We start from the raw sequence: 26,066 nt of genomic DNA on the forward strand, positions 1-26,066 counted from the left end.
GCAAAACCTTTTTAATTGAGAAATTGTAAATCACAGGTCCACAGAGTCCATGTGAACGGACAGATATAAGGATGGCAATTGTAGCTGATCACCTAGGACTTAGCTGGACAGGTAAGCTTTTCTGCTTTAATATTGAAACCAGTCTTTGCTATTGTATTTTTAGGTATTCTTTTACCAAAAGATGCAGCAAGACTGCATCAGGCTCTCCCAAATTCACAGCCAGACATGCTACCCAAAACATGCAATGTATTGCTGGGCAAAGATGCCTAATAGAAAATTATTCCTTGATCTTTTAATAAATCAAAGAGAAATTCGGAGAAAATAACTAAATGGTTTTCCTGGCAGGATGTTTTCCCAAGGAGCTGAGAGGCTCTACCAGCCTGGGCTCAGGGCTGTCTCTGAGGTATTTCCTGAAAATAGCAGTTTTCCCCAGGCCCTGCTTGCAGGGAGCCAGCAGCCAGGCAAGTCACTGCTGGAGGCTCTGCCCACCTGTAGCCCCCTATGCTGGTGGGCAGAGCTGCCCTTCCTGGGCTCACAGCTGCAGCAGCCAGCTCTGCCAGGGCTCAGGTGAGGACAGCACCAGTGCTGAGCTGCACAGGGTGCTCCCAGCACAGAGGAATAACAATCAGAGGAAATTAACAGTTTATAAATTGGCAGTGATGAGGCAACCTCCAGGGAGGACTTTTTCATCACGTTTAAGTGGCTCACTGAGTAGAAGTGTGATAATCACTCCCAGAGATGATTGAAATTCAAAATGATGTCTTAGGAAATTAAAGCATGGGGATATAATGCCATGTTCATTGTTATCTGTAAAGTTTGTGTCAGGCAGTTTTGTTGATGTCTCTGTGACTGATGAAAGTTTGTATTTTTAAGCTTGACAAGGCAATTGAGGGATTTGTGCTTTCTTTGGTGTTTTGGGGTTTGTTTTCTTTTCTCGCTTGCTTTTTTTGTCTTTATAGAACTGGCAAGAGAACTGAATTTTTCTGTGGATGAAATAAATCAAATCCGAGTAGAAAACCCAAATTCTCTTATTGCTCAAAGCTTCATGTTATTAAAAAAATGGGTTACCAGAGATGGGAAAAATGCTACAAGTAAGTTCAAGTAGTTACTTTTGTTGTTTATAAGTTATAGCTCATGTCATCTGTTGCCAAGTTGAAGAAAACATTATGAATGTCCTTCACAAACTATCAATGAAAAAAGATGTTTCAGTTACGTTTTTACCAGGAGTCAGAAATATGTCATTTTTATTCACTATATATGCAGAAGGAAATAATCTGTTCTCCACATCCATAATTGATGGGACAGGTAATGAACTTGAGCTCCAGTAAAGAAAATAATAGGCAAAACTTTCCAATAGCAAGGAATGTGGAACATGGAAATTACTGCCTGGAAAATTTAGGTAGTCTCACAGTATTCCAGCTCATAGGAAAAGACTAGACTTCTTCTTATGAGGAGTGATGGGGATGCTGATTCTGTGCTGGTGATTATGGATTTTCTGTACATTTCACTTGAATTGCTCAAACTGAAAGAGAAGGGTTGATTTTTGTGTGGTGTCAGTGGTGTTCGTTACCCTTCTCTGATCACAAACTCCCACACACCATTTGAGTCTCCTTTGATCTCTTTCACTGTCTAAGTGATTTCCAGTATTACTGTGTTCTCACAACAGGATTATTGTAAATGAGATTTCATTATGTACTGTGTGAATAGCCTTATATGCATTTTTACCTACATGACTGCCTATTCTGCCTCAAAACAGAATGGTAAAAGGATTTTTACACTCCAGTAAAAGGATATTTTGTATCAGTAGTAAGTAAATACGTTCTTTAAGAACTATCTGACCTTATTCTTTGTGCCTTTTGTGTTGTAATATAATTATACTTGGAGAAAGTGTGGACTCTTAATAGATGTGTATCTTGAATAAGTAGGCAGCAGAATGACTGCTCAGATAAATGCAGGGGTTTGGTAGAACCAAAGGCATTGGGACATGCCAGCAATTTGTAAGTAGTGAGATGTGAATGTAATTGAGATAAATGATCACACAGTTTTGCAATGCTGGACCTTTTACTGATGTGTTTTATTTTTTTTTCAGCTGATGCCTTAACTTCTGTATTGACAAAAATTAATCGAATAGATATCGTGACCCTGTTGGAAGGACCAATATTTGATTATGGAAATATTTCAGGCACCAGAAGTTTTGCAGATGAAAATAACGTATTTCATGATCCCATTGATGGTAATTGAATTCTGTAGTCATATTTAACTCAGTGACATGTCCAATAATACAATAATGTTGTATAAACTAGAATTTAAAGAAAGATTGTAAGTTCTACAGGAGGAATAATTTAAAATGTGTAAAGGTGTTTTCTTCTCCTAAAGCATGATGTAATAGTATCATTAAATATCCTCAGCTGGAAGGGACCTATGAAGATGATCGAGTCCAGCTCCTGGCCTTGCACAGGACAGCCCCAAGAATGTGCCTGAGAGCATTGTCCAAACACATCTTGAACTCTGGCAGGCTTGGTGCTGTGACCACTTCTCTCTTCCAGTGCCTGACCACGCTCTGGGTGAAAAACCTCTTCCCAATATCCAGCCTAAACCTCCCCTGATGTAGCTTCCTGCTGACTCTTGTTCAACTTCCCATCAACCGGGGCCCCCAGGTCCCTTTCCATGGGGCTGCTCTCCAGCCTCTCCTTCCCCAGCCTGTACACACAGCCAGGGTTGCCCCATGCCAGGCACAGAACCCAGCACTTGCCTTTGTTAAACCTGTATGGCTGGTGATTGCCCAGCCCTCCCTGCCTTGGAGGTGTCCACAGCTGCTCCCAATTTCCTGTCATCAGCAAACTTCTTTAGTACACCTTCAAGTCCTGTGTCCAAGTCATTTATGTGGATATGAAGCTTGCACATTAATATCTCAAATAATAAGTGCAGAGTCACACAGATGTGTGCCTGAGTAAACACTGTTTCTCACCAACCTCAGTGTCACTTGACAAGACCAAGCTTTTCTCCTGCAACAGTTGTCCTTTGAGGCTTGCCCGTGTCTATTTTTTATGTACTTGGTATTTAATGCTTGACAATTTACCTGGAAATATGTGTATTCTTTGGCTTCTTGTCTAGATATGTAGTAGTAAAAATTCTTAAAGGAAAAAAGAAAGGAAGAACAAGGGGGGGAAAGTGCATAGTATTTGCATGAATAAATTAATGTGCAATTTACTACCAAGCCTCTTTTTGACCTGTGAACATCGATTTATGATCTTCACTTGGACCATTTCTCCAATGGCAGTAGAAAAATAAGAAAATGGTTTTTTAGTGCATGAGTGAACATCTTTTTCAGTCTGCTAATGGGCAAAGTTGTGTAATAATTTTCTCATGGAAGCTGTATCAACTGAAAGCAGCACTGTGCAGGTTTAATTTGTGTCAGATTAAAAGCAAAAATGAAATTCTCCTTGTAAAACAAAATTTCCACAAAAGAGCTTATTATTTATCACTATATTGAAGATGCTAAATGTTGACTTTTTCTTGTTTCAAATGTTAGATAACAGGCACTGTATTATTACTTTGATTTCATTTGCTTGTGTTATAAATAGCTCCTTAAATATGATTTTTTTTGTAAGTAGCATTTGTTTTGGTTTTTGTAATTTGTTTAATTATGTTTTGGTTTTCTCTGTATTTTAATACGGTTTTTTTTTTTCTTGATAGCATATGAGCTCATTGTACTTCCATTATTGAGCAGCAATGCTGGTCATTGAATCATTGCACTACAGAAATAGTTTTCTGTTGACATTTTAAGAAAGTTGCTCTTGAAATGTTGCTTGAGCCTTTTAATAGTAGCATCAATGTTTTTATGGAAAAAGCGCTTCTCTGCAGTTGCTTTGTGTCTCTCCTCTTCTCTGAACCTTCCTCAAGCTTCCTTTCCTCACCAAGACCAGACCTCCTTTGCCTTTCTCTCGGCTGGTTCAGGGAACAAAGCCCCAAGTCCTGTTGATGCACCTCCCCTTGCAGGCAGCACAATGTCCAGTTAACCCCACAGCATGTGTTTTTTCCTTTCCTAGGTTGCCCAACCTCATTTGCCAGAATGCGAACTTAAGGTTTTGTTGCCATTTTTTTTATGTGTATATTCAGTTTAATCCTTATGTATGTTTTTTTTTTATGTTTTCATCAATTTTTCTTTTCTCTTTATTTGATCAGTGTATCTGATTGTACCAATGTCACCAAGATCACCTCAATCTTCAAGATCACCAAGACCTCCTTACTCACCACAGTCTTCTCACCCGAATAACTTCACTGTACCTGAAATATTCATATAGCTCTCCCTTGTTTGTTCTTTTATCCCTTTGTTAACTTCCTTACTTTAGTTTTTTTATCCTCCTGTGTACTTAGATCTACTATCTTTTAGTATCCTCATTAGGATCCATTTCTATTCTTCATTTTTTAACTAATCCATTCTTGTACTCTATGGTTAAATTGGAGGTATATGCTAGTAACACTGTATTTCTGGTATTATGTATTTTTATATAAAAGCATATTAAAAATGTGGACCTGTTTTAGAAAGAATACCTACTGGCAAAAAAGTGGCTGTCCTATGTTATGACCTACTGCTGTCTTTAAAATCTGTTCATTAAACTTCCAAATTAAAAAAAAAAATAAAACTTGGAAATAAAGATTTACACAATATGACTGCAAGAGATTGTCTTGTGTGTAAAGGGACAACCACCCTTGTCCACATTTGATTTATTACATGCCCATAAGACAATCTGCTATAGCTTGAAAATGTTTTAAATGGCTGCACAAGCAATTGCTGAAAACTTTACAGACTACTAAAAATATAGTCAGAAGTACTGGCTTCACTGTAATATTCACTGGCAGTACTCATTCTTTGTTCCATTTCTTTAGGACAAAGTAACAAAATCTATCAGAATTGCATTGGTTGTTATACACCTGCACCTCCTTGTACGTTTCATACTTTATGTAACCCATGAATCATTTGGCATTTGCTTATTTGTTGCTCCACGTTTCATCCTAGTCAGTCCAAATGTGCTGTCTTCCCTAGGTTATCCCTCCATTCAAGTGGAACTGGAAACTCCCACTGGGTTGCGCTTCGTGCCGCCCACCCCTTTGCACCAGGACGATTTCCTTAGCGACTCCTCTAGCCTAGAGTCACCCCTTAGAACTCCCAGTAGACTGAGTGACGTGTTAGTGACCTCCCAGGGACACGTAGATGGTACAGCAGCAGCACCGCCAGTGGTGACTGAAGAGGACACTTCACTGGATGACAGCAAAGTTGATTTCTCAGTGCCTAGAGAAGGAACACCTAAAGATATTTCCGTAGGCGAGAGCCAGTTGGAGGAAGTGGACCTTAAAGATTTTCCGCGGTATCTCGGTAGTTATGGCGGGATATCCAAAGATGCTAAACAAAGGCAGAGTGAAGAGACTAGTAAAAGAGGAGTGAGGACTGAACAGCCTGAGAGAGAAAAGTCTGGTACTGATGAGGAGATGACGGCAGAAAAGTTTAAGTCTCTGTTTGAGGACATTCATCTGGAAGAAGGAGCTGAGTCTGAGGAGATGACGGAAGAAAGAGTGTGGTCAATTCTTAAAGGTGTTCAACAAGCAGAACGCGAAATGTCTTCAATTACAGGTTGGCAGCCCGACTCCTCCAGCGTCTCCGAGGCGCCGTCGTCGGGACGCAGGATAGGCGGCAGCCTGCTGGATCGCTTGGACGAGAGGTGAGCACCCTGCGCTGCAGTGCGTGTCGGCAGCCTGCCCACGCTGCCCCGGCCACCAGCAGCACTGTGTTCTCTGCTCTGTGAGAACACGTCTATTTGCTTATATATACATTTAACAGAAAATCTTGATTTGGTCTCAGATATATTTGTCTTTTAAAATTGTATTTATCCGGTTTCATTCTCGATATAGGCATTTGAGAAGTATTTCATAATATCTTTAGCAGGTAATGTTTCTTTTCACGTTCTTTATCTTGTGTATTTCTACTTCTAATTCATCTCTGTGGTGCGTAGATGCAGCTGGAATCAAGAACATTATCTGAAACCATGATACTACATTACTCTTTTTTTTGACCACCTTTATAGCAGTCATCCTTTCCATTTGCATCTCATTGCCATCCCTCAGATAATTTTTACTTTTCCCATGAGCCAATTTTGGAATTGTCACTTTTTATAACACTTACTTCAAGCACATTATGCCATGTTAATTTACTAGACGTTTTAAAAGCCGAGTTACGAGGCACAAGAAGGTAAGGATGGTGATACCAAACCCACCTAGTCCTGTGTGTTATCTCCCAGCAGTGGCTGCAGAGGAAGGAGAGGGGTCTATGTGCTGCACTCTCCCAAGCTCCACTTGTCAAGACAAGTGGTCATTGACAAGCAGGAAATACCTGCTGAGAGGGATGCTTTCTATATATTTATCCTCAGTGCTTCTCTCTTGTACAAGCTTTTCCAGCCAGCCCTTGGACCTCCTTAAGCTTTCAACATTGACAATATGTGTTGTGCTGTTCAGCCCTACTGGGGCCCGCTGGGCAAGGGGCTCCTGTGATCACTAATTGAAGGAGCCAGGTCTGCAGGAGCTGTAAATCAGCACGGAATGATTATCTGCTCAGTGATCATTTGTCTGTCAGCAGTTTCTGCATCTTTGACTCAGGATGTTTTAAGATTCAAGGTAGCATTAGATACTCTCTTATCAAATCCAGTGAGAATTTGGTGATTGATTTCAGCAAATGCTGTAAAGCACTTGAACTACTACTGATGTGATTCCTGTTGTTAAGCAAGTGTTGTTACTCTGCATTTTATATTGTGTTAAATTAGTAAAATAGATCACTTCTGGAAATAAAAGGGCTTCCATAAGAAGATACCAATTTCTAGCTAGATGAATTAACTTTGCTATATTTTGTAAGAGTTTTGCCAACAAACAGCTGGTATATTTTCATAAGTCAGCATTGCACAGTCAAAGTTTTAAACAGAAAGTGAGCAAAAATACACAGGAAAAGAAAACTGTTTATCAGAAGTGCAGGAGAAACCTTTCCATAGGTAATCTGACACAAAATTCTGGTCAGCTTTCTATCTTTTCATAACCTTCCTTGCCTTTGGCTCTGCATATTATTGAGACTGAAGCATCTAAGGACTTATTTTCAGATTTTTTAAAAGGCAAGACCTATCTGGAGTATATACTGTACTTTGGGGGAAAAAAAGAACTGGTAATTGCATGGTACCAGATACTTTCGTCACCTCTTTGATTAGAGAGAGGTTTAAAAATTAGTGCCTTGAGGCTTTAGCTCATGATTATACAAGAGAACTGGTAGGTTTTGTGTATTTTTTTTCTGTTTTTACTCCCCTCCACCAAGTGGAAGGACATTAACATAAAACATTTGGCCTTGTTTCCTAAGCCCACCGTATTTTCATTGTTTCTGAAATGATGCCACAATGCAGAAGACGAAGTTGTTAGATTGGTGTCTGCAAGTGGAATCTAAAGTTTTACTTTTCTCTGTGTGAAATGTATGGGCTCAGATTGAAGGCTCAGTAAGAGGCTTGGTGCTTTGCCCTTCTGCCTGTGATTTAAGCCCTGAACAGCTGTCTATTCCTTTCTCTTTTGCTCGTAGTTCGGACCAATGCCGGGATTCTGTTACCTCATATGTCAAAGGAGAAGGGAAGCCAGAAACAAATGGAAGCCTATCCGAGTCCACATCAGAGGCAAAAAGTAAATCCTACATCCAGGAAGCTTTAAATGATGTGGGAAAACACAGTGACAAAGAAGCCCTGAAGACAAAGTCCCAGATCTCAACTGCTACTGATGAGCAAACATTATCATCAACAGCATATCAGAAATCTTTGGAAGAGACCAGCAAGCCAACAACAGAAGGCAGCAAAACATCTGTGCCTGTCAGTGTGAAGAAGATGGGCTGGAGTACTTCTGAGGATGGCAAGCCAAGAACAAGCATCCAAGAGGAGGAGGGAGCAATAATGTCTGAACAGAAGGTACAGTATGTCCTGTAATAATTAACAGTGTGAGGATTCCCTGTTGCTTGACATATTGGTTGACAAATTTTTTTGTGTGACTTGTAATATTGTTCATGACAGGGTTAGGGGTTTTTTCCTTATCCTTCTTTATGTATTTTCAGTTTATTACTGAACTGAGAAAAATGGAATTGAGAAAAATACTGGAAATTTTTATTTGTGTTGTGAATAGAATAGGGTGGAGTCAGGATAGGCAGGGGAGCCAAGAAGGGCTGCCTAATCCCCTCCCTGCCTGGCCCTGAGCCCTGGAAGGGGTTGGAGCAGCTTCTGGGAGCACTGTCCTGCATCGCTGGGGAGCAGCCCCTTCCCTGCCCTGCCATACCACCTATGCCAACAGTGCCACACAGCTCAGCTGTCCTCCATCTGTTTGCACTAAGGTGGCTTCCCACTCTTCCTGTGACATCGAAGCAAATGATAGGAGCAAAGAAATGTAGGGACCCTTCAGGCTCTGTCTTGCTCTTTTCCCCCAAAACTACCTGCATTTTTTTTTCACTCTGTTAATTTGCAGAAAAAATTATTTTGGGTGATATTTAATCTCCTCCTTATATTTTTTTTTTCATTGCCTTGCTCATCCCAATTTCAGAGTCCATCCAGCCAAGAAAAAATCAAAATATTTCTAAATGTGTAAAGCATTTTTCCAGGTGGTGGTTCTTTCTCCTTAAAATGCTGCCGAGGGGCTCCCCCTCCTTTCTACCTTGCCTGACTCATACACCCTTAACTGCAGAACCCCAGTTATAAGTTGCTTTCTGAAAATGAAGATTTTTATAGCTTTCTCAGTTTCTTCTGTTTATTTACCAGAAGCTTAGAAGGAAAGTTGACTCAAAGAATGGCTTGTCCAGTAGCTGTGTGTGCCTCACACCCCAGCAGTGGGAGGATTGCCACAGAATAAACCTCAGGGCCAGCAGGGAACCAGGCTAAAAGGGGAATTGCAGAGTTTCTTCTACATTCCTCTCTCTCATGAGATTGCCTTTTCTTGCGTATAATGCAGGAGGAGATTTTATCTTTTGAAAGCAAGATATTTCAGTAGAATTGTTTCTACATGATATAGATTTTTTTTATTGTAGCACAATAAAAATGTTGGCTGTGGTGGGCTGCAGTAAATCATTCAGGTTTAAATTAGTTCATTTAAAGCTATTCTTTCAATTACACAACCCAGAATTCTTTTATTAGATGGTAATGTAATCAGTTTCAGCAGTTATGCAGCATATGATTGTTATTATCTTGTTATTAGTTCGTGACACATTAAGATCTTTCCTAATGTTTGCTAATTACTGGAATACTTAAAAAATGTTGAAGCCTTTGCCTTCTTCAAAGGCAGTTAAAGGCAGATGGCAGCTTTCCTCAGTGTCTGTAGGCTTTGGGGCAGACCTCAGTCTGGTGGTGCCATGCTCTGATTAAATGCAGGAGTGGAGATGCACACTGTAATGTGCTGAAATGCTGCACTTCCCCCTCTGCATTCCCAGCAGTGGGAAGAGAAGTTGTCACCCACTTTTGTGTGTTCTTTACTGTTGGATATCCCATCTGGATTGAGAAGAATTAGCAAGTGCTTTTCTTAGGTTTGCTCTCTGCACTGCTTTTAATGGTAAAGGCTGATAATCTTATTTACTAAATAATAAGTCTTTTTATAGGCATAATCTTTGAATAAACTGATATCAGAAAATAATGTAATTTCAAAATGTGGGTCTCTCACAAAGTCTGAATGGGTAAGAAACTAGCATCTGTTAGAATGACATGAACTGCTTCTATTATCTTGTTGATATTTCTTCAATAATGCATTCTAATCTAATTTGAATTAGATAAGTTTAATTAATAATGCAGTCCAGTTCATGGTAAAGCACTTCACGTGCTATCATGAAAACAGAAAGAAAATTTCAACTGCAGTCTTTCTGCAAGGCATTCTTCAGAAGTGTTCCATAAAGAGAAAAGTATGGAAGAAACAGATTTACTTCTGTGGAGGGAAAGTGGGAACAAACTAAAACTACTTGCCAAAGTAATATATTTTTATCTGTGACCCATTTGGAAAGAGCCAGGAAGCAATAGTCACCCATCTGCAGGAGAAGGGTTGCAGCAGTGTTTTGGCACAGAGTTTGCACCAAGAGATGAAACTCAGACTGGTACTGGTCTGATGCCTGGTGATGTGGATGAAACAAGTCCTTGGCCTCATTCCAAATCCACATAAACATTTGCAAAAGCATTGCAGTAACGGTGTAGGTCATAAAATTCTCTACAAATGCTCAAGCATCAGATTCCAGTGATCTTTTTAAAAGAAGAGCACAGCACAGTTGCTGTGTTGTTCCAAAGAGGATGATGTCCAGCACATGGTCAAGGTGACTCTCAATGTCAGAATTCCATCACAAATAAACCACTTAAAGCTGTTTATTAAAAATAACTCCTCGTCTAAAGCTTTCATGGCCTCTGGAAATCTTCTGCTTTCTTGTTAGTTCTTCAGGAGAGGATTGGCTTATAATTTTTTGTATCTATATTTGACTAGTGCCAGAGGACTGCAGATGAATTCTGTCATCCTGCCCTAAATGCTTTTTGTTATATAGTTCTTTTTCTCCTCCACCTACCTATGCCCACTCTTATTTTGCACATAATTTCTGAGAATTGCTTCTTATTTAGGATGTATTGGGCCAGACTGAGAAAGAGAAATAGATATGCAGTTCACAATATCCACAATTTTAAAATCAGTTTGGGGTCGTCATTGAGTAAAACATAGAGAAAATGTTCAAATTTCTCTGTTCAGGAAAGGGCTGAATGTCATGGGAAGAGGGTCTGTGACACACAGAGGTGGGAAGCCTTTTGTCCATCGTGTGCACACAGAGCTGCTCAGCCCCAAATCTGAGCTCCTTGGGTTTTGGAGGCAAAAACACCAGGGCTGGCAGAGGGTGCCAGGACAGAGTAACACCTGTGTGTAGCTGTGATTCCTGTCAGGCTGAGACCAGCTCTGGGCTGTGCCCACTGAGCTGAGCTCTAACAGCTCCTTTCTTGGAAAAATGCAGAGTGATTGTGCTTCACACTGCAGTTTTGCCACTTATAAAAGCAGATAAATACGGATCAGGAAAGCCATTTACATGGAGAAGTTCTTCAGAAGGCCTTTTTGTAACATTCTGTATGGAGGTGCTCCACTGAATCCTTCTGTGTGACTGTCTTGGTTTTTTTTATTAGGAAATTATCTTCCCATACCTTGTGAATCCATAAACTTGTTTGAAAGAATAATTTTTAGGATGAAAAAAATCAATGAGCTGTGACACGGTTTAAGGGTTTTTTACATAAAATTTAAAATAATTGCGTAAGGCTTTGAAAGTTCAGATGCATTCCAAAAAGCATTTTCTTAGACTTGAGAGCTGCTGAGATATTCCATAGCTGGTGTAATTATCAGGTTATAGCATGCCAAGGAGCAAAAAGGTCTCCTCCCATTGTGTACTTCAGCAGTGAACCTGCGAGTCATTATGTACATAGCAGAGACAGGGAAAACACTGTCCGTGATAACCTCTGTTTTCTTCTCCTAGTCCTGATCAGCATGTTCTGTCTTGCAAACATGCTGTTCAAATGTACTAAAACTGCATTTATTAGGAATGTAGTGACAGTGACAGTGAGATTGAGAGTGATTCAAGCTCAGGTGAAGAGCAGAGAATTACTACGAGAGTTTACCGACGGCGGTTGATTCTGAAGGTACTTTGTGATTTGCTTTCTGGAGGTGAAGTTGGCATGAAAGTGGATTTGTTCTGCTGTGTCAGAATGTCAGTTTTGGCATACTGGAGCCCCCATGGTAATGTGCTTTTCATGACCAGTATGGATTTATAACCCAGTGCTAGGTTGCCTTTCCTTGCTTTAACATGGGTTTATGGGTGTCTTCTGTTGGAAAACAATTGTGCTGCATGGAGTGCTGTGTCCTTCACTGCCACAGTTGTGCATGGCATCTTAAAGATTAGAGCTAGATGCAGCATGTTGGTCTCCTGTAGAGCAAATATGAGCCACCAAAAAAGATGGGTAACAATAGTTCCTTTTTTTTTTTTCTTTAAAAAATTCTGTGTTACAAGTAAAACATTTGTAGGAATATATGAGTGGGATATAGGAAAGTATGGGGCATGTACTCTGGTTGAAACTTGTGGTCCTAAGTGCTTTATGTGTTCTGGAAAACTTTCTCACTACACCAGATGATCCTGATTTTAAATCTACTGAAGTTAATAAAAGTCCTTGCATTGCCTTCAGTAGACTCTATTTATTTACAGATAGCCTTTACTTACAGCACAATATACTATATATACTGATAACAATGGCATAATCATATAAATAATTGGGTTTGCCCTTATAATATTTTTTTGCGGTCATACAGTATGACATTATTTTCCTGCAGCATAGAGCATGAGAAAATAAACATAACATAAACCCTTATGTAATTCCTCAGTAACTTACAGGATTTATTAGATTCTTATTTGAAAATCATGTAGTCAAGCCTTGAAAAAAAACCAAAACAGCAGGGCACCTTAGTGCTATTACAGCACTAGTGCAGTTTGCCTAAGCTGTAATTGTTACTTTAGGAATAAATTGTGACATTTCAATTGCACATATCTATGTCACTGTTGCTTGCATGCTTTGTTGAGAGGAGTCTGCACACCAGAAAAGGCACTGCACCTTTTATATAATGTGGGTGGCAGGTAGGCTGCTCTGCACAGCTGCAAAGAGTCCAAGGTGCAGATGCTTTTGGAAGAGGAGAGGTGAATTTCTGGCTGCCTCCACCATGAATTCCTTCAGTATAGCCGTTGTGCTTCCATTCAGGACAGGACAGGAATGGCAAAACTGAGCTCAGCAGAAATGAATGTTTTGTCCAATCCCCCATCTCCCCGGGCAGAACCTGCTGCCTTCCCTGAAAGGCCCTGGGCCTGTCAGGGTATAACCCTTCCTCAGTAATTCCCCCTGCAGATAAGCCCTGGCTGCTCAGGCTTAGGAATGTGGTTTCTGTTTTCAAACAGGGCAGGCCCCTCCAGTGCTGCAGGAGTCTCTGGTAACACACAGAGTGTAAGTGTGCTGCAGATTCAAAGGCTGCACAGTTGGCCTGTGGCTGAGGGCCCCCACCCAATTTATGTCTGAACTATTTTGGTGTCCGCTGGTTTGCAGTCAGGAAGTGATGGAGTAGAAAAGAGGAAAGCGTGTCAAAGGCAGCTTTCTCTTGCTCTCTCTCTCTTACAGCCCCTGTGTTTAGAGAAAGGCACAGAAAATTGATTTTAAACGTGGCGGTGTAATTTGGGGTAGAACTTTTGACAGAGCCATGGTAAAGCAGCATATTTAGTGTTGGACTCTGCAGCTGGTGCAGACCCAGTGGGAGGGGTGAGCATGGCGAGAGGAGGCGGCTGAACCCGCGCTGGTGGGAACATGTCTCAGCTAGATTAGAGCTGTACCTGTCTCTTGATTAGAAAATACATGTGATTCTTTGGTTATTTTCTGATCATTTATAGCTTCTTTTTTTATCCTCCACTCTGCATCTTAAGACAAGCTCCAAAGAGAACAAAAAAAATTTGAAAGCAACAGTCATCAGGCTTTTTAGAGAAAGAATTTGATAGTGGAAGCGACCATTTTGATCATGTAAAGTTCATGAAATGGTGGTATGAAATGGAAAAATGAAGATTTAACATTGGTAGGGACTTTTTTGCTGCCCATTCCTGAGATCAGAGGTTCACTTTGGGTGAACTGAAATCACTGTGAGAGCATGCACACAAGCTGAGGTACAGCTCCTCTATCAGGGAAGAGCTCCAAGGATGTGGAGGCCTGGAGCAATGCTCGCAGCCTTTGCAGAGGGAAAATAACTCCCTCTGCTGCTGCAGGGCCCTGAGCAGTGACCAGGAGCAGCAGGTGCTCACCTGCCAGTGCCTCAGTGCCTGCAAAGTGAGTGCTTGCCCAGCTCTACAGCCAGCTTATGGTTAGGGGCAGGGAATGAGGGTGTGCTTGGAGCCTCCACTGAGCAGAACCGCATGTGGGAACTGGGGTGCTGTAGCCCTTAATAATGGGAGCACAGAATGGCTTGGGTTGGAAGGGACATTAAAGATTGTCCAGTTCTAACCCCGTGCATGGGCAGGGACATCTACCAGCAGACCAGGATGCTCAGAGCCCCATCCAGCCTGACCTTGAACATTCCACAGATGGGTCATTCACAACTTCTCTGGGCAACCTGTGCCAGTGTCTCACCATCCTCACAGTAAAGATTTTTTTCCTAATATTAATTGTTCTTCCTGGTATTCATTACTGCCTGCATGTTGCATTTAAAGCAATAGAGGTATCACAGAGCCTGCAGGCATAAAGTTTGCTGGCACCAAAACCTTGAGGATAAATTGAGTCCTGTGGGAAAAAGGCTTTGCCATGTGCCACCACAGGTACAGTCAGGGTTCAATTGCTTCATCACCTTTGCTCTTCTTTCCCAACTTGTTTTTTCATTCCCAACTTGTTTTTCCTTTACATGCCATTCTGCAATATTGCTAACACTATTACTTCCGTTTAACTGCTACCTTAATTCTCTGCCCTGGCCCAAATATGGGGAAAGACTTTTCTCTCCCACTGAGGTATTTTCCCAGCAGTCCGAGAGCTGAGTCCTGTCAAGTGCTCAATACTCTGGAGCACATTCCCATGGGATTTAGCACTTCAGAGGGCTGAGGCCATAAAACCAGACAAGCAAGGACTGATGCCCATTTCCACATGTAATAGGATCCTATTCTAACCTCAAGGTAGTGCAGATGTTTTTGTTTTTCTTCCTTTCCCCTCTTGTGTTCACATGGTGGATTGATGGGATGGGGTATTGCAAAAGAAATGGGTTTATGGTAGTGCAGGAATGCGAGCAATTAGCACACAAGGGGAAAATAAGAGTGCTTGCCACAATGTGGACATTCAAAGCCTGATCCAAAGCTCCTGTTATTCAGCCATAGCAGGAATCAGTGTCCAATTTTTCATGCTTTTTCATAGGTTGTTAAATCTTTCATGGATACAAGTTTTTGGCTAAAGCTGTTTTAATAAGATTCTTGCCAAAAGGTTTATGGTAGAATGTAATGGAAAATAAAATATATTTCTAAGCAGTGGTTATTCAAATCTGACGTAATGTAGTATCTTGTACTTTTGCTATTTCTTGCCAGTTTTTATTGAAGATTTGTCCCTTTCTGTGTATTTTGCCCATGAAATGCCCCATTATTGATTGTGGAGGGTTTGGTGCAGCCTGTACAGGAGAAGTGGCCTGAGCAGCACTTAGTCAAAGCTAGAGCCAGCAGCTTCCATGGTCTTGCTGTTCAGGGGAAGCTTATTTATGGAAAATGAAATTGGCCACCCTATAGGTGATAAGAATTAAGTGCCCGTGCCCTGTGTGAGGAAAATGGGAACCATTTCCTTTAGTGTATTCAGCTGGGCACAGCATCTCCACTGCAGTCTCTGTCTGGCTGGGAGAGCTGCAGGTAAGTGCCCTCTCCCTGTCCTGCCCATCCGAGTTGGAGCTGCTGGCCTCAGTAAGATAACGTGGACTAAATCAAGCCCCAGACTGCAAGTGCTGTTCTGAGGTGTGTCCTCCATGCCACATGCACCAGACCTGTGCCCAGCACCCAGCAGTGGACTATACTCTGTCCCATTTGCAGCACCGTTTGCTCTCAGGTCTCCTTGCCTGGCCTTTTGTTGGGATTTTTCTCCCCCTCCCGTGGCTTCAGCAATACATCTGCAAGCAAGCAACTACAGACTCAGCATGGGCGCAGGCGGAGAGCTGTGGCATCTGATTAACAAGGTCTCCCTGAGTAGGCAGAACTCACTAATGAAAATGACCTTAATGAAAGATGTTTGTTTCTCCTGCTGCTGCCACAGAGGCTGGAGACCCCAAGGAGACTGAGGCACAGCTGCTGCTCGTGCATTACAAGAATGTGATCTCGAGACTGAAGGGATTATGTCCTGGTGCTGGCTTAGGCCACTGAGGGAAGAGGTCTGAGCGCTCCGTGCAGCTTCTGTTCCCATTGTGGCGTTGCCTCTGGTCTTTGGCAAAATTAAATATTTAGGATCTTTCCATCTTGCTTATTTCCTCCTGCTTTTAAATTCCTTTTTATCCCTCTTGGTAAGATGCATCCAGCTGCACCTTTTTTCTCCACTGTTTCAACAACACTAGATGTATGGAAGGAATAAAAGGGACTATTATCCCTCTAGTAACAAAACAAACATGAAAAGAAACCAGAGCTCTGACAAATCTGCAGTGAACTTTGGCACAACACTGCAGCACTGACTGTATAACTCCATTTATCTGAAGGTCCCTGGGAACACCCATAATCTGCAAATAACTGTTAAGAAAATCAGTGGAGCTGGCAGAAGACTTTGAGGAAACTGCTCTTTGCTTCTCCTGCCCTGGAGAGCAGCAGAGGGAGGATACCAGCTGGTTTTGGCAGGACTACACTCCAGTGAGCAGGGTGACATTAAAGCACTCTGCTTTGCAAAGCTTCCTGGCATGTTCTGGAGCTGAGGCTTGCAGACTACAGCCTTTGTATGCTTTAGTCCCAGAGATATAACTGGGCTTCCAGTAATCACGGTATTAGCTTTTCTCCCTGCCTTTCTAAAGCTTTTGGTATTGTGACAGTGATTTTGACTGGTCAAGGGTAAAATGAGGCCCACATAAGTATGATGCAGTGGAAAGAATTTTATTCTCTAGCTCTGACGCAGATGCACCAGCTTTGTGTTTAAAAACAGCTTTTGTTGACAAGGTCATCTAATGTGCCATTCTAACCCAGTGTTGGTTTGAGCTCTTGCAACTAAAACTGCCAGTGGGTAGGGTTTTTTTCCTAGCAAACATCCATCTTTATAACTGCAAAGGATCAGAAAAGTCAGTAAATCAGATCTACCTCCTGCCAGTTGTGAGCCCTCCTGCAATTTGTTTAACTACCCACCAGCAAGAGAATTGTGAAAGCTGGATTTCATGTGCACTGACTGCTGAGTATTTACAGCATTTGTCCTTAAATTGTGCTTAAAGGAGCGTGTAGCTAATTAAAAGCCAAAATTCACCACACCTTTAAAACTGCATTTTCTTCCAGGAGACATCTTTCAGTGCAGCAGTACGCTTTTAATTCTTTTGACACTGGACACAGTGATTCTCACTAGGTTGTTTTAAGGTATAACATTGCTCTTAGCTTCAGTAAGGAGTCAAAGAACCAGTACATATAAATGGTGTTGGTGTGCCAAGTAGTCTGGCAACCTTGCTACTGGCCATGTTGTTTTATTCTGGTTTTCATGGGCTTTATTGTAGTGGCTTTGGAGACCCTGCTTATGAGAGGGAACCTTTCCATACCTCTGTGCTCCATAGGATATCTGTGCCAGGGTTCCCTCCTGCTCCTTGGGGTACTGTGTTGGAGCCCACCGGGGAGTCTCACATGTGGAAGGTCAGGAAAAAAACTGTGCGTGTAGTTCCCCATCTGCTCTGCACCTGATTAAAGTGTGGAGTTTCCAGAATCAGTCTTTCCCGCTCCCATCTCTTTGTGAGTAGGAAACCCCACAGGTTTCAGTTCCCAAAGCCTGGCAGCGGTCCCGTCCCCGTCTCGTGAGGAAGGAAGCGGGCGCTGGGGCCCGCTGGCCGCAGGGCCCAGCCTGGCGCTCCCCTGCTCCTGCACAGAGCTAGGCGGGTGTGCCGCTGCTCCTTCTGGGGAATCAACTGCTCCAGCTCCATCTGAAGGCCTCAGTAGCTGTTTGTTCTGCTGTGCTTTGGTAGGGACGCCAGCATTCCCTGGCCCAGGCGCCTCAGCTAGGTGTGTGTCGGGCACAGGACCTCATCCCTGTGTCCCTGTGCAGTGGAATCCACCTGGCTGGGGAGCCTGTTCTCCTGGCAATGCTTCCTGAAGCACCAAAGTTCAGCAAGTTGTACGGTTTGCGAACAGTCTGTGAAAGCCTGGGGAAAAGGATGTGTAAAATGTCTGAGTTCCATTGCTTACTTATCAAGTGGTGACTTCAGTACAGCTTTCAATGAGAAACCAGCAGAAGTTCTGTGCTTGTGAAAAATGACAGACATGGCCAGGGGCTCTGCTCTGCAGTACTCCCTCCTGGCTCCTGCCTGCTGCCATTCTCCTCAGGCAAGGAAAGTGGAAAAGCTTGGCTAGAAAAGAAGACAAATGGCTTGTAAACAAAAGGAAAGTTTTGTTTTGCTTAGAGCTTAGGAGTAGCATACAATCCCAATGTTACATTGTACATCTTAAAAAAGCTGCATTAGTAGGGAATACTGTTTTTAAAAAATCCACATGGCATCACTGTATTTGTTTATTATAAAGCAGTGCCAGGAGCTTATGCAGACAACTATGTAGTGTATAGACCAGAGTAAATAGAATCTGTATTTGTCCTGTGCTGTTCAGTACATCGAAGCATTACAAAAGCTGTAGTAGTCTACTTCCAAATATTGTTTTGTAGTTAATATTATTATAATGTGTTTTATACAATGTTTTCTTTCTGCTTCTTCCTTCTACTTATAATTTTTCTGTAGTAGGTTGAGTGTGAGGGGAGAAGAAAAGTTTTAAGGAATTTTTTTGTTTGTTTGCATTATTAATTTACAAGTGGAAATTTTTCATATGTAGGCCAGCTACATTATTATTATGTTTGCCTTTCTTATATGAAAGATATTATCACAAACAGTGGATATTTTTGAAGCATCAAGACAGTGCTTGCTTCAGCACCCAGGTTTGGAAGTATGACTTTGTGAGGTAAAGTTAGCAGAGTTCTTTTGGAACATAAATTCATGACTGCCAGCTGGGCTCAGACTCTAACCTCATGTCATTTATTTATGATTTAAGCAATAATTCCTTTAAGTGGAATTAAGTCCCTGGCATAGCAGCTAGGAAACTGCTTTTACATTTATTTACACTGGTGCTATAAATTGCTGGTCCTACAAGAAGTGATGGCTGGAGTGCTGCTGATCTCAGTGAGTCATGGACCAGGCTGCTGAGGCTCTCGCCACGGTGGCACCATGCCGGGCAAAGTGTCACGTAAGATAACTTCCTTCCTTTGTAAGTGCTGAGAAGTCCTGTCTGTCTTCTGTGTTTGTGTTTAAGACCTCGTGTTTAGCAAGCTAGAGGCAGATCTGTCTTTTTAAGTCCCAAATTTCTCCCATGTTAGACCATGGTTCTGTGTGTGCCAAAGCAGAAGCACTGCTGAGTTTCACTGAGGGGCTGTGAAAAGCTATGGGGTGTCTCAGAGGGCTCAGACTGACCGCTCGATTTTGTTGCCCAGAGAGTTCCTGACATGCATTTGGTAATAAGAGCAGTGTGCTAGAAGCTCCCTACAGGCTTTAAGGAAACATTTTGTAAGATAAATGCACAGGTATCAGCATTGCTAAATGAACGAGGCTTTCATACGGTTCGTGTGCCATAAAGCAAACTCTTAATAAAGTTGAAGCTAGCATGTGCTTGTTGCTTGGATTGGTGTGGAAATATGTGTGGGTTTGACAGAATATAGGCTCTATTGCTAATCTTATAACACATTCTTTAGGGTGAGGAAGCAAAAAACATTCCTGGTGAATCTGTAACAGAGGAACAGTTTACCGATGAAGAAGGCAACGTCATCACGAGAAAAGTAATCACGAATTACATCACTGTTCTGAGTCTTTGCATTCAAGTAACTTATTTTAACATACTTTTTCCCTTTAGAATCTAGGAAAAAAAAAAATCGATACCTTTCATGTATTGCTTCCCACAGATCACCCGGAAGGTAGTAAGACGTGTTGTTATCCCCCACAAGAGGAAAGTTGGTGAAATGGTAATGCAACGGGGACTACCAGGAAATAACAGTAGGCGCAGAGGGTTGTGTTGACTGCTAGAAAGTGCTGCTAAAGGGCTGGAGGTTTGCATTTAACAAGAAGCCTTGGCAAAAAATGCAGTGCTTGCAGTTATTGGCAGGTTGTGCGTTGGGATCAGGGGACAGGGGTGGCGTCAAGGGGGCCTGGCTGATTCTGTCAGCACGGGACATCAAGGTCTGTTTCTGTAAAACAGGCAGCAAGTCTCTAAGCCGTGGGTTTGGGGCCTGCTTTGTGCCATCAAGTTGAGCAGCGTCTGTGTATTTGGTTAAGCCCTTGCAGAATCTGTGCCTTACAGCTGTAGGTGGATTTTGTGGCTTTTCCACCAGCCCAAAGGAGTGAACTGCAGTCTGATCCCAGTGTCCTCTCACTCACCTTGGTGTGACACCCCTGGTGCTGGTGACTGAGGGTTTGCAGGATTCAGGTCAATGAGAACATACCCAAGTAATGGTATCCTTTACAAGCAAGCACCAAGACAGGATTTTGTCCCTGGTGACCAAAATTGGAAGCCTTCTTCAGGCCTGGACTATGCCCAGCTTTATCACTCTGACAGTGGGAAGAGTAGGGCTATTGTGTGCCAGCACACCCCAGCCCTTCTTGGGAAAGGCTTCAGTGACAGGGGCAGGAGTGGGCAGCTGTGCCTCAGCTGTCATCTGTCCCAGGGAGGCCTCGGGGGAATGGGCATCGCCTCTGTAAACAAATAGCTCCAGAGGAGACCTGCCTTCTTCCCCAGCACATGGCCCTCAGACATCTCTGCTCAGTAAAACTGTCACTGGGGCTAATGAAATTCTTGTCTGAGTGAAAACAGATTCACAAAGGAAGATAACAAATACCCTTTATTTTCTGACAATAAAAAAGGAAAAAAGCTTGGGACGCATAAGTCACAGAAGTAAGAGAATGAAAACAAACTTATTTCCATTCCCTCTTTCCTTGTTGTTTGTGAAGGAAAAAAAAACTGCCCAGCAAGGGGTAAACATTTTCAATTTGCTGCACCAGATTAGATTAGTTGGAAACTACAAATAGTTACAAATACATCAATGCAGATCACCTGAGGGGTAAATTCTGCCCATAGCCACACATAAACAGATGCCTTTCTCTGATGTGAGTGAGGCTTGTGATTACTGGAGAATTTATTTTTAGATGATTATTGAGCTACTTTTAATGAGCAAAGATGAACTTTATTTTGGGGTTTGCTGTTTTAAAGACACTGAAACCTGCACTGCTTGTCACTGTCATTGGTTTTACTTCTGTGCTGCTTCAGTGGTGATTTTTGCTGGCTTTCTTCCTCTTCCCTCTACTCCATTACTAACCTGCTCACTTTAAAGCACAGACGTTGTGAAACATCATAAGAGCAGCCACAGCCTCTGCTGTTGGGAATGCCCACCAATTCAGCTGACCCAGGAGGACAGCTGGGAGAGGGGATTTTTCCCTGTCAGTGGCACTGGCTCCCACTGCAGCTGGCACCAGGGGCTCTGCCGAGGACTGACTGCCAGCTGGGCACTCCAACCCCAGGGTCAGGCTGAAATTGTAGAGCTGTGTTTTCTACTTGAAGATGATATTTCAGACCTGTGCTTTTGCAGCTCAGCAGAGTGGATAAATAGGTTGTGTGTATATTTGAAATTAAGTGTTAGTGTGATTTAACTGCTTTTTACTTATCCTGTTACAGCAAAATGTGTATCCTGTTTTGGAAGCTGGTTTACAATTATGAGTGCTCTCTGCAGACTGTGTTAATGTTTATACTTTTCCTTTAAATCAGGGAGAAGCTTATAAGGTTAAGACAAAGAAAGAAGTCAGACACGTGGAGAAGAAAAGTTACTCATGAAAGCTGAAAGCCAACCACTGAACGGTCAGTGATCAATTTTCTTCCCTTGTTGAAGGCTTTTGCCAGCATGGGGAACAGCACCTGGGCTGCACAAAGGCTTGCCTCTGCTACCCTGACTTTGCTTTCCAGCTGCAGACCTGAATAGCTGGTCCTTGATCTTGTAAGCAGAAGATGACCTTGTGTTCACGTATAGAAATTAATCTTTACTTCTTGTAAAATCAAAACAATATTCAGGCATGTGCAAAATTTCTGGGAATTTTACAGTGTCCAGTGTTTATAATCCACAGAACTTTATACCCCTAAAAGCTTAAATAGTAAAGGAGCTGCACACAAATAAACCTAGGAGCGAAATGCTTCTTGCACTGTCAGACATGTGATTTGAGGGCAGTTATGCAAGTCAAAGTCCTTGTAAGTGAAGTGTCTCAATATTTGCCAACAAATAATCCCTACCAACTGTTTCTTGTTGAATTTTATTGATCCAGCCTTAACGACTGTAGCAAGCCAGCAGCTGATGGTATAAGGGCTTCTTCCCAAGCTAAACCCAGATGCACAAATCACCCTTGCAGGGGACTCTGTAAAGATGTGAAGAGAAGAAGCCAGAGGCTGCTTTGTCTCATTGACACAGCTACACACAGAGATGTGCCTGTGTGTCTTTCAATGCTGGCCCGTCTGTCATGGCTCCAAGTGTGTAGGTTTACCATGGACATGTCTTTTTTCTGCTCTTCTCTCTTAGCTTTGTTGGGTTTCAGGAATTGGACAGAGGAAGCATTTATGAAGTGCAAGACTGTGTATTATCATTTTACTGTACATATGGTATGGGATTGACTATAAGATTTAAGAACAGAATAAACAGGACCTGGTAAATAGACCAGATAGTGAGGAAAAGGAGAGACAGAAGCAGAGTCTCTCTTGAGTCACCAGTCCCTTCTATCTGATGCAATGTAAGGTAGCCCCTACAGCCCCCTGGCCTTACAGGTGCTCTGTGTGTGTGGGTAGAGCCATTTAGACAAACAGCACTCAGTGTGTGGGATCTAGCTGAGGGATTTATGGGATCAAGCCCCAAGGAGCAAGCTGTGTGAGGTGACTGGTGTGATTTCAGTGTCTGGTTAGCACCTACTGCATCCACCTGAATTCCTGCTTTTACTGAGAGTCCTCCTGTGTGTGCCAATAGAATAATACAGCTTCATGTAGTCTTGGTGGTCAACACACTCATAAAATATTTATTGTTTGGAAAAGGGAGGTGATTCATTTGACACAGCTTTCTCCTTTATGGAGCTCAAGGATATGGGAGTAAAGCAAGCCAAAGCGATGGCACTGTTTGTATGAAATTGTGTCCCATGTTGGGTCCTGTGCTGCTTCCACTGTCAATCTGCCAGGGCAAAGCAGTAGAAATGTGTAAATTCAGGCATTGAAGGCAAGATGTGGCATTGAACCCCATAACCAATGCAGTTAAAGAGCCTGCCAGCATATGAGTTTGATGCAAAAGACACCAGGGATAAGCATTTCATTTTAAAATAAAATTACATAAATTAGGCAGTCTTTGCCTAATGTATGAAACAGTCTGACCTTCTGGAAGCCAGAGTTCCTCAGAATCAGATCTGCTCCCATGACGGCTGATGCATTTCTCCTGTGATTTCCAGTAGGCAAGTCTTCCATGCTAGAGCCCCTGCGGAACTCAGAGAGTCTGCCTTAGATAATGAACCTTTGCTCTGGGGAAAACTTTGTCCTGCAAGATGAATCTCTGTGCTCCAAACTTTCATATGATAAGCATGACCAAATATGCACTACGTAATTGTGAGTCTGGTCAAGAGCCCATTAAAAACATTTCATTTTGATGCAGAAGGGGATGTATTTGCCCAGGCAGGGAATTCTGTAGAAAAACTGTTTGTTTTGTAATCATAAAAGACCAAAAAAAAAAATCCTGTTGGGCAGGCAGAGGTGGTTCTTTTTTTTTGGAGCGTTGAAAAAAAAATCACTATATTAGCTCGGTTTTGCTGTGAAGATGTCCCTGTCACCATTGCAGATAAGCCCAGTGTGAAGCATAGGTTGAAAGGAGAAGCCAAGAACTGCGTGCAGTTCCGCAGGACAGCACGGTGTGAGCTGGCGTGACTGCTGCAGTGGGAACAGGCGGCTCTCAGCAGCAGGACAGATTTATGACAACTGTAGATGTGGGCAAGGGCAGATTGCTTTAGCGTGGAAGGAGACTGCAAGCACTCCTGGGGAATGTGTGTGGATGAACCTGTGACCTGATTAGTGAGCAAGCATGTCCGTGCCAGCCTGAGCCCTGCCGGCGCCGCGCCAGCCCCGCTCCCGAGCAGGCTGCCCTGCGCCCAGGTGCCGGGGAGCCACAGCTTCCAGCTCCTGCTCGCTGCTGTGTTTGCATTTCTGCTTCCTGCCCTCTCTGCTCTGTTCTACGACAAATGTCACAAACTTGCTGTCCTTACGTGCATGGCTCTGGTTTGAGGGCTGAGACAGCAGGAGCTGGATCGTCTCTCCTCGGTGCCACCCATGCAAGCCAAGCTGGAGGGAGATGGATGGCTGCTCCTTGTCGGTGCTTTTGTCCTTCACCAAGCCTCCTAGAGGCTGGGCGCTGCATTCCTGGCTCTGCAGGAATGTTCCCTGAGCAACTGGCAGAGGTGGATGTGCAAGGAGAGCAGGTTTTCCATCACTGTGGGGATGCTTGCGCACAATGAAGAAAAACGTGCTGTGGAAGCAGCAGCTCTCTCCGTCTGATGATGCTGTTCCTTCCACAACAAAAGACCCGATTCCTTGTCATCATTGGATCAGATGAGCTGGTGGCATGTCTGGGGTGATGAAATGCAGAGTGCTGCAAACATATTTGTAAATCAGTTCACGAGCAGTGTGGACATCTGCAGCTGCATTTTGGCTCAGCTAATGTCATTGCCTACCTAGAAACTGTGTGATTTAGCCTATTGCAGAATCCATCATGCTAGTTACATTTCTGTTTAGTCAGGGAAAGGCAGGAAACTGATTCTAACAAGATATTTCTGAAATTATTTGTTCTTTGTTTTCTCTCCACAGTGTGCTTTTACTGCCAGTATTCTAGAAGGACACTCCTGGAAGAAAAATCAACAGGAATTAAACATTCACCTATAAAAGTGTGCGTGTGTTTGCTGCTTCCCCACATTAACCGCATGATTTTTATGCAAAAAGAAAAAAAAAACCAAACAAAAAAATCCAAAACAAAAAAATTAATTTAGCATGAGCCAATTTACAGAGCATGGAAATTCACGTTCATTCACAGGATTGGAGGGTACTCAGTTACCAATGCAGTGTATATACAAGATGCCATGCTGTTAACAGCTTCTCTCAAGCAGTTTGATGTCATCTCAAAAGAAATAAATTCCTGTGGCCAGAGAGGATGTGCGAAGACGAAATGGTTAAACCATGGAAAGACACTAAAAATACTAAAATCCACAACAGCTCGCCTTATTTTTCTTGGACCCAAACTGTCAGGGTATAAAACACTATTTGTTTCTTTTTTAAACATCAATAGTTTTGCTGTAAATAAATAACACTGTATAAATTCTAACAAAATAGAATAAGTGTTGATAAGGCACTGCCTTTTCGATCACAAACAGAATATTGCAAATGCATTGAGCAGGCTAGGTGTCTCAAATGGCTGCACCTACAGGGATATTCTGGGTGTATCTTCACAGATTCTTGTATATTAGCAATTATAATGTTTGTATATGCAAAATCGCTAGCTTGATTTTAAAAAAATCTTTAAAATCTGCTGCAAATTTAAATGATTCCCAAAATGAGGAATTCTGTAGTTCTGTGAAAATTTTTCTTCAGAGTACTAATATTTTGATGCATGTGTTTCACCTTATTTTGATTAAATCTTTTCCAGTTTTGCAAACACTATTCCGCAACATGAAAAATAAGATTTTATCTGTAAACACAAAGCCCTTCATCTAATATTTGTTGCTGTTGCCAATTTTTCAATGAAATGACCTAAGACCCATAACATATACAGTAGTTGCATTATGGGGAGGGGGGTGCTATCTGTTCTTGCTTTATAATGGGGGTAATGCTTGCAGCTTTAGAAGTGGGTTGGTGCTCTAAGGAGCACAAGTTTGGGATATTTTTAAATGAACTGAAGAGAAATTATTAGCTAATAGACTGGCAGCACGCTGTAAAATTATTACTGTATTGTGTACTGGCTATAAGATGTAGAATCTTTCAGTAAGCCAATCATCTGTAATCATCCTAGCAGTGTAATATTAGGTTGTTAAGGCTGCTGTGTTTTAAAGGGCATTTTTATTTGGTTTTTGGTGAAATACTTTAATTTGTTGATTATATTCATATGGAAACAGCATTCATTGATAATAGCTCTAATTACATATGTATGAAAACAACAAACACTGGATGATCTAGTTGATTATTTAAGCATAAAATAAATTGTGTTAAAACTCTTGGATAA

General features: G+C 42.2%; 1 protein-coding gene across 31 annotated transcripts in view; it reads left to right on the top strand.

The window, feature by feature from the left end:
* Positions 1-26,066, top strand: part of ANK3 (ankyrin 3) — a 336,993-nt gene extending 310,927 nt beyond the window's left edge. For 20 of the 31 annotated variants that reach the window (XM_085583164.1, XM_085583159.1, XM_085583165.1 and 17 more), the window contains 10 exons: positions 37-111; positions 960-1,091; positions 2,090-2,233; positions 5,633-5,720; positions 7,607-7,982; positions 11,598-11,696; positions 19,494-19,577; positions 19,701-19,760; positions 21,554-21,643; positions 24,662-26,066. In XM_085583164.1, the coding sequence (XP_085439290.1) occupies positions 37-111; positions 960-1,091; positions 2,090-2,233; positions 5,633-5,720; positions 7,607-7,982; positions 11,598-11,696; positions 19,494-19,577; positions 19,701-19,760; positions 21,554-21,619 (1,124 nt within the window). In that variant the 3' untranslated portion in view covers positions 21,620-21,643; positions 24,662-26,066. The other 11 variants (XM_085583153.1, XM_085583154.1, XM_085583176.1 and 8 more) reach the window with 5 other exon arrangements.

This window comes from Lonchura striata, chromosome 6 (assembly GCF_050655825.1).
Source record: "Lonchura striata isolate lonStrDom1 chromosome 6, ASM5065582v1, whole genome shotgun sequence".
Taxonomy (NCBI): Eukaryota; Metazoa; Chordata; class Aves; order Passeriformes; family Estrildidae; genus Lonchura; species Lonchura striata.